This window comes from Panthera tigris, chromosome E2 (genome assembly GCF_018350195.1).
Source record: "Panthera tigris isolate Pti1 chromosome E2, P.tigris_Pti1_mat1.1, whole genome shotgun sequence".
NCBI classification, from domain to species: Eukaryota; Metazoa; Chordata; class Mammalia; order Carnivora; family Felidae; genus Panthera; species Panthera tigris.
This window is the reverse complement of record NC_056674.1, coordinates 42,777,166-42,794,595: the sequence shown is the minus strand read 5'-3', so window position 1 is coordinate 42,794,595 and position 17,430 is coordinate 42,777,166. Positions and strand designations below refer to the sequence as shown.

The 17,430-nt window shown below is 48.3% G+C and overlaps 2 protein-coding genes across 10 annotated transcripts in view; both read left to right on the top strand.

Moving 5' to 3' along the window:
- Positions 1-1,161: 1,161 nt before the first annotated feature.
- LOC102963582 (agouti related neuropeptide) lies at positions 1,162-3,576 on the top strand. 9 transcript variants are annotated; one of them, XM_042969124.1, is made up of 6 exons: positions 1,496-1,582; positions 2,039-2,143; positions 2,356-2,521; positions 2,642-2,774; positions 2,958-3,043; positions 3,263-3,576. In XM_042969124.1, exons 4-6 carry the CDS (start codon positions 2,645-2,647, stop codon positions 3,443-3,445), a joined length of 399 nt encoding a protein of 132 aa, XP_042825058.1. In that variant the 5' UTR covers positions 1,496-1,582; positions 2,039-2,143; positions 2,356-2,521; positions 2,642-2,644; the 3' UTR covers positions 3,446-3,576. The 9 variants fall into 9 exon arrangements, with proteins under 9 accessions (XP_042825057.1, XP_042825056.1, XP_042825058.1 ...); XM_007090292.3 differs by lacking the exon at positions 2,039-2,143 and having other exon boundaries at positions 2,425-2,521; XM_042969129.1 differs by lacking the exon at positions 2,356-2,521.
- A 658-nt stretch (positions 3,577-4,234) lies between these two features.
- ATP6V0D1 (ATPase H+ transporting V0 subunit d1) overlaps positions 4,235-17,430 on the top strand; it is a 39,007-nt gene continuing 25,811 nt past the window's right edge. The window contains exon 1 of the mRNA XM_007090291.3: positions 4,235-4,454. Coding sequence (XP_007090353.1) covers positions 4,325-4,454 — 130 coding nt within the window. The 5' untranslated portion in view covers positions 4,235-4,324. The remainder of the gene's footprint in view (positions 4,455-17,430) is intronic.

Genomic DNA, 17,430 nt, shown 5'->3' with positions numbered 1-17,430 from the left:
GACAGAGCATGAGCAGGGGAGGGGCAGAGAGAGAGGGAGATACAGAATCTGAAACAGGCTCCAGGCTCTGAGCTGCCAGCACCGAGCCTGACGTGGGGCTCAAACCCACGAACTGTGAGATCATGACCTGAGCCAAAGTGGGATGCTTAACTGAGCCACCCAGGTGCCCCCCCTTTTTTCCTATTCTTAATTTCCTATTCTTAATTTTTTCCTATTCTTAATTAATACACAAGGGTAACAGTAATAGGTTAGCGAAGCCCATGTACTCATCACCCAATTTCAACAAATTACCAACTTGTGAAAAATTTGGTTTCATCTATATTGTATCTTGCTATTTCCCCCACCTTTGATTATTTCATAACATTTTATCAGTAAATAGTTCATTATGTTTCTCTAAAAGATAATAGTACTTTAAAAAATGGTATTGTAACCACAATACCATTATCACAACTAAAAAAATTAACAATTATTCCTTAACATCATCCAATGTCCAATGTTTATAATTCTCTCATCATTCTACTGTGTTTTGATGGTTGTTTTTCTCAACTGTCTCCCCCATTGGACCTGACTAGAGACCTGGGATGCCCTTAGGATTGCTTCAGTCCTTGTCCATCACCGTCCATGTCTTCACCTGCACACATCCAGGTGAAGACAGTCATCGCTCTATAGATGAGCAAAGACACTGAGGGCCTTGGTGGGGTGACCAACCTCCCCCTGTTGCCCCCTGGAACAGGAAGAACTATTCTCAGCATGGATGTTGATCAGGCTCAGGCAAGTGCTCACAGCCCTTACCTCAACTCATCTAGGGCACCTTTCCAAAATCCACATGCAGTCCCTGCTCCCCACCACCAGCTCTTCAGCCACAATCTCCAAGGATGGGGCCAGGGGACAAGGTTTGGGGAATGTGCTTCAGGTATGTTTCATGCGTTGCCCTTCTTGAGCTCCAAGTGGCCCCACCAAGATGGGGGCCTGATCTTGGTGCCTGATACCACTCTGAGAAGAGAAAGCCCTGGGGTAGATGACTGTGCCCAGCTGTAGCCTCTGGGAAATAAAGGTCAATGTCCGTTGCCAGGGAAGCCTCGACACCAGGTCAACTTTATGACAGAGTCACCAAAATAGCCAGTAGCATTGTCAGGGGGAGAAACAGGGTTGGCCCTTTGCTGGATTATCCAGGGACCAGCTCTTCATTGAGGCTTTCCCTCACTTCCTAGCCTCCTCCCTCTGGGCAGTATTATGTGACTCTCCGAGCTCCTAGGACTGTTACCTTGTGTCAACCACAAGTGAGCCCAGTGCCAGTCCGATCCCAGAATAGACATCAGTGCCCATCTGTGAAAGGAGCTGCCACAGCTCCACCATCTGCAGAGGGGTGCCTCCCCATGCAACCAAACCCCAAGAGTGATTGTTGGTGCCGAAGGCCAAAGGCTGTCAGCTGATAATATATGGTTTACACCCGCTGTTGGGAGGACTTCCTCAGGCTTCATCCTGGGCAGAATAGCCTGCGTGAACCCAGATGGCAAACCCCAACAGCCTCTTCATCCTCCTACTGGCCCAGACCAGCTGTTTGTACAGTGAGGCCTTAAAGGTGATTCAGCCTGTACCCCTTTCCCTGATGGGCAAGTGTATGTTAGAGGCCTCCAGAGGGGAGAGGGAAAGCAGAGGCAGGTGGGGTCCTTTGTGTTCTACCATCTTCACAAACGGGCAGTCCTCACCCTGGCCTCATGCTGATGAGACCAGGCGTGGGCACAGGCCTGACAAAGCAGGGCGGAAAGGAACAGCCATTAGCACTAATGAGACAGGCGGCCTGAAAGCTTTTTACTTTGAAGCTGCTCGCCCACCCAGGGAACAGTCCGTTCTGCCTCCTTGGCTTCCAGGAACCCCAGGCGGAAAAGGGTTTGGGAGAAGAAGCAAGGGTGGGGGTCTTGGAGAAGCTTGGAGGGACACGGGGGTGGGGGGGGGGAGGACCAGGAATGGAGGCAGGAGGGCCTGGTTTTGGCTAAGTGGACTTCTCCCTTCCTTTTTCCCTCCAAAAAACCCCCAGGGTTTAGGTCTGCACCCCACTCTGGCCACTGGCCCATCACCCTCTTCAATGCCCTTGACCAAAATTCCTGGAAGCAAAGGAAACAACATGCCACACAGGGTCTGAGTGAGCATCTCCGGGGCCACAAATTAAATTAAGTTCTCAGGGCTGCCTGCCTTGTTATTGCTAATGGCTCCAGCCTGTCCAACCTCCCCATCCCTACCCAGGTCCCTGTCCTGCAGAAATTTGGGGGTTCTGGGCACCCTCTCTTGTTCCCAAACTTTGATTAGCACGTGGGGACCTCACCAAAAAATTAGAGCTGGGCACCCCTCTTACAGAGCACCCAAAAACCCAGGTGTAGGGAGAGAGGCCTGAGCTATGCCCCCACCTTCATGCCCTGGCTGCAGGCAGCAGTCACGTGTGGGGCCTTCATTAGACCCTGACATATAAGCTGTGGGCTCAGGGTGGCCAGAAACTCTCCAGGCAAGGATCCAGCAAGCAGAGGTAAGTCCTCTGGTTGGGCAGAGACTCCTGCTTTTTGGGAGGTCTCTCTCTGGGGTAGGGCACCTGGAGGGTGCATCAAGGATGAGGAAGGACTAAGTGGTGGGTCTTCCTGATGGTCAGGTCATGCTGACTGCAGTGCTGCTGAGCTGGGCCCTGCTGCTGACACTTCCCCCTATGCAGGAAGCTCAGAGGGGCTTGGCCCCTCTGGAAGGCATCAGAAGGCCTGACCAGGCCCTGTTCCCAGAGCTGCCAGGTCAGTATGGGCAGGGGTGGAGCTGGGTGGAGCCTGGATATCTCTGGCCACAAATTATCCTGCTTGGTATGAGCCCTCCTTCCCCCTTTCCCATCCCAGACCTGGGAGGTGGGTGTTTTGTGCATGGGGGGGGGGGTGTGCGGGGAGGCGGGCAGGGCTCTGGCCTCACATCATCTATTCCAGGCCTGGGCCGGCAGCCTCCACTGAAACGGACAAGCGCAGAACAGTCCATAGAAGCTCTGCTACAGGAGGCTGAGGCCTTGACAGAGGTAATTGCTCAGGGTAAGGGGTGAGGCCATAGACCTTGGGAGGGGACATCAGGCAAACAATCATCCCCACTCTCCACCTCATGACACCCTCACCTGAGGTGATACTGCAGACCATTCTCTCCATGCTCCACTGCCATCCAGCCTGGACTGAGGTAGGTGAGATCCCTGCACCTGCCTTTGGAGGCCCATGCCTACATTCCTGCTCCCCAACTCCTGTAGGTACTAGATCCGGAGGGCCGGGAGCCACGCTCCCCGCGACGCTGTGTAAGGCTGCAGGAGTCCTGTCTGGGACACCAGGTATCGTGTTGCGACCCATGTGCCACATGCTACTGCCGTTTCTTCAACGCCTTCTGCTATTGCCGCAAGCTGGGTACTGCCACGATCCCCTGCAGCCGTACCTAGCGGGCCGACATGGGGTCGAGGCTGAACAGGGGTAGCGAATAAAGGTTGGGACCAACCCCAAGGCTGTGGCGTTATTTCGAACGTGGCCGTCGGAGGAGGGAGGTCATGGAAGTCACAGCAGGGGTGGGGTTGCCGCCAAGCCAAGAAACCACACACACACACCTACCGCAGGGTCTAGGTTACCATCATCTGAATCACTTACATGCATGCTTTCATGGTGCCAGGCACAGCTGGGGAGCCAGAAAAGGGCCGGGCTCCAGCCTTCCATAATCTTGTACAATAAATGCGGGTGCAGGTCGCGGTGCACATAGGGGCTGTAACTCCAGGCTGGCCAGTAAGCATTAGGCTCTAGGGTCGGCTTGCAGCTAACTGGACGTGCGACCGCAGCGAAGCCTGCCCTCTCCCCCCGCCGCCAACCGTAGTTCCTTTCGGGATAAGACTGACTCAACAGTCTGGAATATTTCCAAGCATAAGAACCACCGCTCACTCCCATCTTAACTCCTCCTGCCCCTTAGTGTCAGGTCTACCAGACCCTAGAGGGCCCACTAGAAAGCTAGAGGGCCCACTCGAATCCTCGCGGCCACGTGCGCCACCACGCGGCCGGCCTCCGACACTCCAAGCAGGTCAAGCCCCGACGCGAGAGGCAAGCCAACCCTAGCCGCGCAGGCGCCGGAGGGCCATACTTGCGCAATGCATTCGTATGAAACCACCCGGAAGTCGGGCGCCACTAGGGCTCCGCCCCGTTGTGGTCACGTGATACGTTCGCTCATCACCTGACCTGCTTGACAGTCCGCTGCTGGCGCTGCGTCAGCTGATCTTGGAATCGTGCTGTCTGCCGGCCGATCGGGGTTCTCCGGTCTCGCCGCCCGCGCCGCAGCCATGTCGTTCTTCCCGGAGCTTTACTTCAACGTGGACAATGGCTACTTGGAGGGACTGGTGCGCGGCTTGAAGGCCGGGGTGCTCAGCCAGGCGGACTACCTCAACCTGGTGCAGTGCGAGACGCTCGAGGGTGAGCCGCGGGGCCGGACGGCTGGGCCTTGAAAGGCCGGCAAGGAGACTAGCCCAGGCCTCAGGGTTCCGAGATCTGGGCGGGGAAGCCGGAGGCGGGGGTTCTCGAAGGGCCTAAGAGGTCTCGCTGGGAATCCAAGGGCCGATGGCGGGGGCCCCAGAAGGGAATCTGCCTCGACCTGTGGCTCCGCGCGGGCCCAAACGCAACCAAGTCTTTAAAAAGGAAAAACAGTGGTTAGCCTCCGTTTGGGGCAGCCTCTTCCCCCTTATGCCTGCCGTGTAGTTTGGAAAAGAGGGTCTCTCGAGAGTGGTTGGTCGATGCGAGAGGTGTCCATCCAAACCTCTTTACTCTGAGGTGGCCAGAGAACTGCCCCGTGGCAACGTTTAGGAAACCTAAGCGGAAAAGTCCTCTACTTCCCGCCTGACATACATCGAGGCATATTGGATCACTGTGTCTTAGTCCTGGTCGGAGGGGTGAGCCTTTCTGGGGAATCGCTGAGCCAACCTAGTGAGAGTTTCCTCCCATCCCCGAACCACTGGCTGTGCAGAGTCTTCTGAAGGCAGTTATTCGGGGAGCAAGAGGTGACCCTCCAAGTTCCTATACTTGTATTTGGCTAATAAATCCCACCTCCTCAGCAAGAAGGTTGCTCTTGGAACAAAAATTTTAAAAAGCACAAGAATGATGGGAAGATGAGTTCCCCTTTCTTCCGCTCTCAACTGGTTTTGATTCCCCAAGGCACAGCTGCATCAGATTCACTGATTTAGAAGTGTCCCTGAGTCCCCACTTTCCCAGGTGATAGTGAAGGGCATTGTGGCTGGGATGTAAGTTCTCATTCCTGATCCTCAAGAGATAGCCTTGAGCAGAGGTACTGCTGGCCCCATGGTTGATAGCTGGAGGGGGAAGATGATTTACCATCCCGAGACAATTTTCTCATCAAAAACTTATTGAGGTTAAAAGACAATTCAATTTTTAAAAATCAGCTATTGTTTATCTTGCAAACTAGACCAGCAAAGTGAAAATAAATATCTTTAAATTTTAAAACTTATTGAAATTAAAATACAATAATTGTGGACTTTGTGATTTTAACATAAATATACAAGAAAAGCTGTTCCTCTCCCTTTTGAGAGTGGTGGTGGGACAGAGAGGAGAGCACTTCAGGTGCTGGGTTGTAGGGGCCTGCCAGCCACCTGATTTTCCTCCCTGGGAAAAGGAGGAGAAATGAGGGAGGCTGCCAGGGGCAGGGCCTGACATACAGTTGGCATTCAATGTGAGTTTTGTGGACTGGCTGGGACTGGAAGGAGATCATTCTTTGCTTAAATCCGAAGGTGAACACCATTGATTACCAACTGGCATTTGGCAAACTTGTTCTTTTCTAGGCTTTCCTCACTCATGCTGTTGCCTGTCCTTCCTCTTTGTGTAGAGCTTCTGGGGGCATTGGGTTCCCATCTTCCCAACAGCCCCTTCCACCATTATCCTCCATAAATGTGTTAGGGCATTCTTCCTGCAGCACTGCTCAGCACATGACCTGCCTTGTGGCATACCATCTAGATCTTTAGGGTCTCATTCAAGGATTCCCTTGCTCTTCCATACATACTCCTCTCCCTCACACAAGCCATTCCACCCTGAGACTCTTGATGCGTATGTTGTGATGGACCCCAGGGATGGACAAATTTGAGTTTGAATTCCAGCCCTGGTAATTACTGGATTACCTTAGACAAGTTATTTAACACCTCTGGGCCTTAGATTCTTCATCTGGTATATTATCATCAACTATTTCATAAGCTTTTACATGTGAACAAGCTTTTACATGTGAATATGAAGCCCAGCAACAGGCACAGAATATGTGCTAGATAAATGCTAGCTCTTGTTTCCACTACATTGCACCTGCCATTCCCTCTGTGTCCTTCTCATCTCCATGAAACCCAGTGATTCCCACTCTTCAAGGCCCACCCCCAGTAGCACCCCATGTTAGAGCCTCTTTGTGGTCATGCTAGCCTAGAATGTTGTCCTCTACACCCAGTTACATTTCCTGTGGTTGTCTGTGCTCTTTTTCTAGAAGTTTCTCAACATTGAATTTGGGATTCTTGGGATCCTGTGTGTTGGAGATGCTCAAAACTTTCAGGTGCTGGGGATAACCAGAAGCAGGAGTGACCAGAAACCCCATTATCCTCTGCATAAAGTTCTTCTCTTCTTCTGAAGTTGACACCAGAGGACTTTGTTGCTGGGTGTTTTTGCCTTCATATCTCCAGGGGAAAGAAGAGAGGGGAGGGGAGACTAACAAAGCTTTTGGTCCTTAGTGAGATCAGTAGGTGTGTCCTGAAGTGATGAGGTTTCCAAAGAAATCTGCATCAGGTGTTGGACAGTTCCCAGAAGGCACAGGGCATTGGGCAGAGGGTAAGTGGATACCCTCCACCATACCCTAGCCTTCCTCCCTGGATTCCACTCCATCAGGGCCTCTGCTACTGATCTCTTCTGCTAGAACTCAGTCTCTTAGGACCTCTGAAGCTCATATGTTCTCCATTGTCCATCTTGCTTGATAGTCTATACTCAGAGGTAGGGGAAAGAACCCAGAGAGGTCCTATCTTTTTGGTAAACTTAGGGAGCAGAGTTGGTTGGTCTCAAAAGCACTTTTTAACTCTGAGTGTTTCTAGATATGTATAGAACCTTCTGGGAGCTAAGTCTTGTGCTGGGAATTTTGGGGAAGAGGAGGTGGGTCAGAGATACACAAAGAGAAATCATACAATATTACTTTGAATGTTTTCATTTGTTCAGCATATACTTACGAAGCACATATTTTATGCCAGGTACTGTGATGGGGCTGAGATATTTTGTGGCATGATATTCTCCTGACCTTCATAGTCTGGGGATGGAGGTCAGTGGGGGCAGGGGGAAGATATTAAGAGATCAGTGTTGCATAGAAGTTACAAATGTAGTTCTACTACTTCATGGCTCTGTGGCCATGTAACATCTCTACCCAGAGTTTTATCATGTGTAAAATGGTATTAATAACGGCACCTACTTCATGGCCTGGTTATGAAGGTTAAACAAGATAATTCATATAAAGCCCTTAGCATGAACTTGGCACATGGTAAGTGCTGAGTCAGTGTGTTAGCTGCTGTTATTGTTATTGTTATTTTTTTAAAAGTTTTATTTAAGTAATCTCTACATGCTGCATGAGGCTCGAACTCATGACCCTGAGATCAAGAGTCACATGCTCTTCTGACTGAGCCAGCTAAGTACCCCTGTTAATGATATTTTAAAGTGAAGTAAATATATAATTACATATTGAAGGCAATACCCATGAAAGTGACAGTGGAGAAGTGATAGAGAATCACAAGGGAACTTTATTTAGAGAGTGTGGCGGCTTAAGGCCCTGCTGAGATAAGGATATTTGAGCTGAGATGTGAACGATGAGAAGGAGCCAGCCATGCAGAGAGCTGGGGGGAAGAGCATTTCAGGCAGAGAGACCAGCATGTCCAGGCAGAAATTGTTGGGCCGGACAGAGGGACCAAAAGAAGCCCTGGGTGGCAGATTGTGGGGGACAAGGGTACAAATCTTTTGGGAACCCAGACCCTTGTTTTGAAAAACAGGCTTAGCCCAGGGGAGGAAGCCTCTGACTCCTTAGCATCGACTGTGGGGGCAGATACTGATGGTATGGAGCACCACCTTCCACAAAGGCCTGCCAAATTTTGGGTTGTATGATGTATTTCGGACGTTAGGAGCATATATAGTGTTCCTTCAATGTTCAAATGTTTGTTTGCTCATTCAAGAAACACTTTCTGAAGGCCTACTGTGTGCCAGCCCCTGGGCCATATAAACAAGCCAAGCAGCTATTTGAGGCATTATAATAGTTCTGAACCTGAACTCTTAGCTTTGACCCTGGGTTCAGCCTAAGAGCATTGGTGTTAATTTGTCTGTCTGGATGTGGGAAATTCAGGTGTGAGTGAGGCTCCAGTTCTGGCCTCTGGAGTTTCTCCCTTCCTCTTTTCTCTTTAAAACTATTTACTATGGATATTGTGAAACATCTACAAACTAGAAGGAATAGTAGAATGAACCCATACGTAATAATCATAAAACTGCAACAATGATCGATTTTTGTCATCATGACAGTTATCAATCTTGTTTCAATAATAGCTCTACTTGCTCCCTAACTCCGAAATTATTTTGCAGTAAATCCAAGACAACAAATCATTTCAGTTGTAAATATTTCAATATCTCTGAAAAAGGTCGTGACTAATTTTTTAAAAAACCCTGCAATACTATTATTCTTCCTGTAAAAGAAAAAATAATTTGTTAATATCATCTAATATCCATTTAGTGTTTGGATTTCTCTGGTTACCTCCGATTTTTTAAAATTTTTTTTAAGGGGGAGAGAGGCAGGAAGGAGTAGAGAGGGAGAGAGAATTCCAAGCAGCTCAGCGCTGTCAGCACAGAGCCCAACATGGAGCTTGAACCCAAGAACCCCGAGATCATGACCTGAGCTGAAGTTGGACACTTAACTGACTGAGCCACCCAGGTGCCCCCCAGATGTTTGTGTTTTTTTTTAATATGATATGTTTCAGGGGCATCTGGGTGGCTCAGTTTGTTGAGCATCAAACTTCAGCTCAGGTCATGATCTCACAGTTCATGGGTTCGAGCCCTGCGTGGGGCTCTGCACTGGTGCGGAGCATGCTTGGGATTCTTGCTCTCTTCTCTCTCTCTGCCCCTCCCCTACTCGTACTTTCTCTCTGTCTCAAAATAAATAAATAAACTTTGAAAAAAACATATGATTTTTTTCAGTCAGGATCCAAATATGATCCATACATTTTAACTGGTTGATGTGGTCTCAGGTCATTCATTCATTCATTCATTTATTTTAAATGTTTATTTATTTATTTTTAGAGAGAAAGTGTGTGCGAGTGCAGGAGGGGCAGAGAGAGATGGAAAGAGAATCCCAAGTAGGCTCTGTGCTCTCAGTGCAGAGCCCGATATGGGGCTTGATCTCATGAACCGTGAGATCATGACCTGAGCCAAAATCAGGAGTCAGATGCTCAACCAGCTGAGCCACCCAGGCGCCCCTTAGGTCTTTTATTTAAAAAAAAATTTTTTTTAAGTTTATTTATTTATTTTTGAGAGACACAGAGAGAGAAAGCAGGGGTGGGGCAGAGAGAGAGAGAGAGGGAGAGAGAGAATCCCAAGGAGGGCTAATGTGGGACTCGAACTCATGAACTGTGAAATCATGACCTGAGCTGAAACCAAGAGTCAGACACTTAACTGATTGAGCCACCCAGGAGCCTCAGGTCTTTTAATATATAGATTCTCTGTCTCTTATTTTTCCTTTTACTTACTAAAAAAAATTTTGTTTAATGTTTATTTATTTTTGACACACACACACACACACACACACACACACACACACACACACAGAGTGTGAGCAGGGGAGGGGCACAGAAAAGGGGAGACACAGAATCCAAAGCAGGCTCCAGGCTCTGAGCTGTCAGTACAGAGCCCATCCCGGGGCTTGAACTCACGAACCATGAAACCATGACCTGAGTCAAAGTCAGACACTTAAACGACTGAGCCACCCAGGCACCCCTCCTTTTACTTATTGAAGAAACTGGGTCATTTGATTTATGGATTTCCCCTTGCATCTCAGTTTTGCTGACTCCATCCTTGATGTGTTTATAATTGAACATGTTCCTCTGTCCATGTTTTTCCTGTAAAATGGTAGTTAGATTTAGAGGCTTGATCAAATTGTAGTTCAGTTTTTTTGAAAAGAATATTTAGTAGGTGATTTTGTACTTCCATTGGGAGACACATGATATCTAGTTGTTTCTCTTTTTGTGACATAAGGAATCATGGACATTTATTGCCTAGAACCATTATTTTATTAGGTGTTACAAAATGGTGATTTTCTAATCCTATGTTTCCTTCTGCATTTGCTAGCTTGAATACTTCTATGATTGGAAACTTCTACTAATTTTAACCCTGAAATACAGTTTGTATAAGCAAGATAGGATAAATGCTTGGTTCTTTCCTGTATTTATCAATTTTCAAAATAATGAGTTGGTTCTCCAAAATCCTTCAAAGATGACTAATGAGGTTTGTTTGGTCTTTTTGTTTGTATAGTATCATAATGCACACATGGATTTTGATATTTTTTGTTGTCTTTCAATCTTTGTATCGATGCTTGAATTGTCCCTTGTCCAGTGGGACCTTATTCAATAGGCTGTTGAGTCTTTTTTTTTTTTTAAGTTTATTTATTTTGAGAGAGAGTGCACATGTGCAAGTAGGGGAGGGACAGAGAGTGAGAAAGAGAGAGAGAGAGAGAGAGAGAGAGAGAATCCCAAACAGGCTCCACACTGAGAGTTCGGGGCTTGAACCCACTAACCGTGAGACCATGACTGGAACCAAAATCAAGAGTTGGTTGACTAACCAACTGAGCCACCCAGGCGCCCCAGGCTGTCAAGTCTTTCTGACACAACCCTGTAGCCCTTGAGAGCTTTTCTTACTTCCTAGATGACAGTATGTTCAATTTTTTCTTTTTTGAGAGAGAGAGAGAGAGAGAGCGCACACGTGCGTGGGGAAGGGGCAGAGGGAAAGAGAGACTCTTAAGCAGACTCTACATCCAGCATGAAGCCCAATCTGGGTCTCAATCTCACGACTGTGAGATCATAACCTGAGCTGAAATAAAGAGTCGGATGCTTAACCGACTGAGCCACCCAGGCACCCCACAGTATGTTCTAATTTTATCTCATACATTTCCTGACCCAGACCTACTGTCATCATTTCTTTTAGGATACCTGGTTCTTTTTTTTTTTTTTTTTTAATGTTTATTTATTTTTGACAGAGAGAGACAGAGCACGAGCTGGGGAGGGGCAGAGAGACAGGGAGACACAGAATCTGAAGCAGGCTCCAGGCTCTGAGCTGTCAGCACAGAGCCTGATGTGGGGCTCGAACTCACAGACCGTGAGATCATGACCTGAGCGAGAGTTGGACGCTCAACCAACTGAGCCACCCAGGTGCCCCAGATACCTGGTTCTTTTTATTGGAAAATGGTATTTAGATCAGAATGAGTCTAAGGAGTTCTCATTGCTACTGGGGTGGTCATTGTTTGCAGGATTTTTCTTTGGATTAGCTCTCTTCTTACTCAGGAACTTGGAAAATAGAGAAAAGCATATGGCTAGCTAATGCAGTCACAATTCAGCTGATGGATGCCAGATGCCAGTTTTCTAATTTGGAATGGAGGCACCTAGGCCAGTCAGGCCATCTCCTTCTTCTTGTAAAGAAATATAATTAATATTCAGGAGGAGGAAAGCTAGTGAATTAGATACTCAGGGACCATAATTGAGAGTCCCTATGTATGATGTGCTGGCTGTCTTCTAGAACACTTTATCCCTCTTTGTTCTGAGTTCCTTGTCTTCATTACAACGTCTCCTTCTGCATTTCAACATCTTTTCACAAGAGACAGTGTCTTATGGGAAGAAGAAAGCAATACTGTAGGCGGGGCTTGGCCAATCTCTAGTCACGTGAAACTGCAAATGCTAATGTAAGTGGTGTCTTCTGGGAGTGGCAAGTCGTGGTGTGGCTAGGAGTGTGGCTGCAGAGTAAGACAGAGATCAGCTCTTGAAGGATTGCAAAAGCTGTAGAGGAAGTGCTTTGTCCTGAGTGAGGGATGGGCAGGTAAAACTATTGGACTTGTCCTTTAGAATGTACCTGCAGTGTGAAAAGTGGATTGGAGGTGGGGGCCATACCAGAGGTGGGAAGAACAATTTGCAGAGTTTTGTAAGCAATACAGGTCAGAGATGATGACAGCTTGCCTTTGGCATGGGCAAGGATGATCGTGGGGGAATTTTAGGAAGAGGAATGATAGGACTTGAGGGGTTGGATAAGGAACTGAGGAGGAAGGAAAAGTCAAAGCTGATGTCCTCATCTCTGGCATAGGCAACTGTGTAGGTGGCAGAGTGAAATGATGGTGGGATGTAGAAAAGAAGTTTGGAGAAAGACTGAAAAGATGGGATTAAGGGGTCTGTGAGCCATTTGAGTGATGATGTGCAGGCTATTTTTGGTGTTCTGGAGTGAGTGTGAACTTGGGATACAGCCTTGGGAATCAGGGTAGTAGTGTGGCTGCTGTCTCCAAGAGAGAGCATAGAGTCAGAAGAGGAGAGGCTCAACATGAGACCCTCCCCCAGGAAAGGGGTCCTTCCAGAAAGGTGAAAGGCATCTCCTAACAGGTGGGTAGCCCCAGCAGAGAACCTGAAAAAGAAACAGTGATGAATGCCAAATGTGGCCAAGAGATTGAAGTAAAGTCAGACAGCCTTCCACTTGGTTTTACCATTCAGAGGTCATGGTGACCTTTTTTTAGAGGTCATGGTGACCTTAATGAGAACAGAGGAGAGTGGGACTAGAAGGTGACAGCAGTGCATGGAGTGTATGGGCAGAGATAACATATGGACAGAGCAGAGCTCACTAGGGAACTAATCCCAGCTCAGCCGCTTACTGGCTTTGTGACCTTGGGCAAGTCATTTGTCCTCAGCTGTACTGTGGGAAATATTAATAGCATCTCTTTGAGACATGTGTGAAGTGTAAGTGCAGGGCCTGGTGCCAGGTGAACAGTTAGGGAAGCCAGCTGTTCCCACCATGGTCATTCCCTCCCATCACTCCTAGGAGACAGTTGCCACACTGGGCCTCTGAGTGGGTAAAGAAAACATGTCACACAGGTTTTGCCTGGGGGCAAGTGTGCCTGTCTAATGGACAGACAGCATCGAATATACAGTAGGCATAGGGTACATTTTAGTGGGACGGGAGCAGGTGGGGAATGATGGCTAAAAGGGTACAGGGTTTACTTTGAACGAAGTGTTCTAAAATTGATGGTGGTGATGATCACACAATTTTGTGAACATGCTAAGACCGATTGAATTATACACCTTAAATGGGAAAATTGTATAGCATATGAATTATATCTCAGTAAAGCTGTTATTTTAAAAAATCAGCAAGGCCAAGGAGGTGGGAAGAATAATGGCGCTAGCAGTCTCAGAAACATGAAACTTCATAGGGTGTCAGAGGAGTTTTAGGAACTGGGAAGAGAGAGTAGGACACATGTCAGGGATGTGCATGGCTGAGTATGGATAGGTGCATCAGGCTGGTTCGTGAAAAAGCTTTGGGTGTCTTGGACACACAGTTCAGGAGGGATGTGTAAAAAGATTAAAAAAAAAAAAAAGAAGGGAAGGTATAGAGATTCTTAGGGTTAGGGTCAAGGTCAATGTGTGGGAAATGTCTGTTTATAGTTTTGCCTGGAAATATTTTGTATATTGCATTTTGTTGGTCAAAGGAGACTGTATTGAATTATTGAAGTTAGAGGACCATTGTTTGGACAGGAAGACGAGCTTAGCTCAGTCCAAATTCCTCTGAGTCGGATGTGTTTTGAAGGAAGAGATAACACGGTCCTGACAGACCACTGGCCACAAACAAGGGAGAGGAGCTCAGGGGCATTGGGAGAAGGCAATAACTCAGGAGAGTTTGCACTGCAGAATGAAGGGAACAAGCACCTGGAGTCTCTGAGCTATGAGGGCCTGGCCCCATACACACCTGAAGTGTTCCCCTCAGCTTTTGAGGATCCGTGTTGTCCCATGTCCCTAGGCAGTGGCATCGCTGAGTGAAGAGACCCTTGATACCCAGTAATCGATGAGCTGGCACAGATCATTGGTGGGTCCTCCACCAGAGGAGGAGATGGTTTGGGATATGGATAGGGTGGTGGAAGAGGAGGTGTTCTGTCTCAGATGTGCTGAGTTGGGAGAGTCTGAGGGAGGTGGCTGTGTGGGTCTGGAGCTCAGGGGAAGTAGCACTAAAGATACCAATCTGGAAGTCGTCAGTACGCTGGCTGGCTGGCAGCATTTCAGCCCACACTCGGCCATCTATTGGCTCGCAGCCAGGGCATGTCTCCCTTAGAAGCCCAGTGCTGCCCGTGAGTCCTGCCAGGAGGCTGGGGAACAGCCTTAAGGACAGGCCAAGTGGACACAAGTGTGGTCTGATGAGGACACCTGGCGTGGAGCCTAATTTGGCAAGTGGCGCAGGGAGAGCAACAGCCAGGGATTCCCCTTCTGATCCCTGCCGTGCATTCTGTTGCATGACTGGGCATGCTGGTGGTTTTGTTTTTGTTTTTGACTAAACGTATTTTCTTTTTTTAATTCTAAAAGTAAAGTTGGTGGAAGGGTGACTCAGTGTGGACCTTTTGGGGGACAGGTTTTACCCACCTTGTTAAAACATGCCTGTATATGTTTGTTCTCTTGCGTCCCTATAGCCCCACTCACAGGATTGTGCCCCTCTAGATTAGCACAGGATGCCATGTATAGAGGTGTTCACACCAGCCTTGGTGGTAACAGCAACCTGTTAGAACCAACAGGATATTCATCGACAGGGGTGTGGTTAAATAAACCATGTTCTGTCCTTACCGTAGGATACTATGCCAAGTGTTGCAAAGCATGGAGTTCTATAAGGACTGATTTAGAAATATATTGTTAATGTGTTCCCATTTTAATAAGATATTATATGCACATGGAAAAGTGTTGAGAAGCACAGATGCCAATTGGTCTAGAGTAGCAGCCTCTGGAGAGAGGGATCGGAGAGGCTAGGGAGGAACATGTGCATTTTTATTTTATGTACTCTTTGGATGTATTGCAGTGAACAAATATTTTATAATTTAAGACATCTGATAAAGGTATCTAAAATAAAGGAAATTAGAACATGTAAGTATGCAGAGAAGCTGTTCACACCCAACAGTCACCCAAGATGAGATCTCTGCTGGTGACCCTGGGCATTTGACTTCCAGATTTTGATTCATAGCCTTGTGGGGCTGCTCTGTGTCTTACGGAACCCCCTTTGGGCCCCTTCTCTTTACACCTGAAGACTCAGAGCCCAGATGGTAGTTGAGGGCTGGTGACCCGGGGCCCCTGGGTTTTTGTTTTGCTCACCTCTCATTCAGCTGTTTTTCTCTTGCCTTCTTCACCTGCTCCACACCCCCCTTCTTGCTCTCTGTTCCCTGATTACATCTTGCACTTTGTATGTATGTACTGTAGCACGGGGACCTGCTAGCCCCTGTTTCACAAGCCCTGCCCCAGGGGTCGTGTCAGAACTTGCTCTGCTGAGCGAGAACACACTTTTTCATGGATTTACTCAGTGATTTCTCGGGCCTGGTTTCTGAGGTGGAGCCAGTGTCTGTACCCAAGACTAGGGCCTTTTGAGGTGGCATCAGCATAGGCAAATGTAAGCCATCCAGGACTCTTGAAGATAGGCTTTCTGTGTGACCAGGGTTTCAGGATGGTAGAGAAGGAAAGGTCCTAACATCTTAGTTTAAATATTTTGCATAAAACCCTTCTGGAATGTATTAGTCTACCCTTCCTTCTTTCTTAGTGGCACACACTGAGCAAGCTCACATCAGGGCTGTTAGATTTGAAATGAGATGGAAGGAACCTTTGTCCCTGAGTGCCCAATATGCTTCCAATAGTTTGGTCCCTGGCCCCCCTGTCGGACCTCCCACTCAGCCACCCTACTGTAGTCATGGTGCCTGCTACAGCACCCCAGCCCCTTTTACTGACTTGTAGCTGTTCTTGTGCTTTGGGCTCAGCAGTCAAACACACTCCAGGTTGTTGGAGGGTCTGCATCAAGAATGAATAGGTGTGAGGACATGATGTAGTGGCCTCTCCTGTAACTCATCTGTGCTTGCTTGGGGTCAGGAGCCTGGGTTGCCGGGACCTGAGGCAGGGCATCAGGCAGACCATGGCTTCCTTTCTGGCCAGCTCTGTGATGCTAAGCATGTGATTTAGCATCTCGAAGCTTATTTGCCCACCTGTAAAATGAAATTGCTTGTAGGCTGTGAGGATTCAATAGCACAATGCCTAGCCAGAGTGAATGCTCAATAGATACTTATGTGATCAGATGGGTGACAGCTCATTATTTGTGCTGGCAGAGTGCTGGGCTTTGGTGTACAGGGGAGGAAAAGCTAAGGTCCCCATCTTGGAGGGGTGTGCCATGGCATAGATTGTCCTGTTTCTGGGCTATTGAGCACCTGCTTTTAAGTGTTTTTTATTTTTTTTTATTTTTTATTTTTAAGAAATCGCTACACCCAACGTGGAACTCAGACTCACAACCTTGAGATCAAGAGTTGACTGAGCCAGGCATGTGCCCCAGCACCTGCTTTTTTAAGATACAGCATTAGGCAGCAGAGGGGGTGGGGTGGGGTCGAGTAGAGAGCTGGATAAAGGGATTTGGAGACTTGGGAGGATCTGGCTGAGCTAGTAAACAAGCATAGGGGACTGAGGATGCCCAGACTTCCTCTCCAGTCTCTCCAGTCTTGCTCCTCAGCCAACCAATCCCTCATGACTAGAGTCAAGCCCACCTTGTCTCCATTCTGGCTTTCTCAGACTCCTGTCTACCTTGATTCTTTATGACACATTCCTATGTGGCTCTATGGGTGCCTGTAGCCTCCTCCCCCAGGGATTGCTGGCTGGGGGGGATTGGGACCAGAAGTCTGAGGCAGGGGTTAGATTGGTGGGGCATTGAGAGGGAGGAAGAGTGGAGCCCCTTGCTGTTTACAGAGCCATCCTCCCTGTGGCCACAAGGGGGTGTGCCAGGACCACTTGGCTGGTAGAGAGCCGGGGAGAGAGGTGTGGCTGGACTAGTGAGTCACCCAGGCTGCCTCTCCTCTGCTTTTCTGCACAGCACCTGCCTGTGGCCACTGTCCCTTGGGACTCTGTCCCGGGCCCTACTTCTCTCCCTCACCCAAGTCCCATTTGGCCTTCTCAGATTAAGTAGGACTCACAGCTAGGTGTCTCCTGTCTGTCCATTTCTTCCTGCTCTCACCTCCTGGTGCCCCGGCTTCCTGGGTTGGAAAGGAGAGGCCAGGGGACATTCTCTGAGGCTCTCCACCTTCATGCTCAGTGCACAATGCTCCAGCCTTTACCGTCAGTCTGTCCTCATTTACCCCCACCTGGGTCATGCT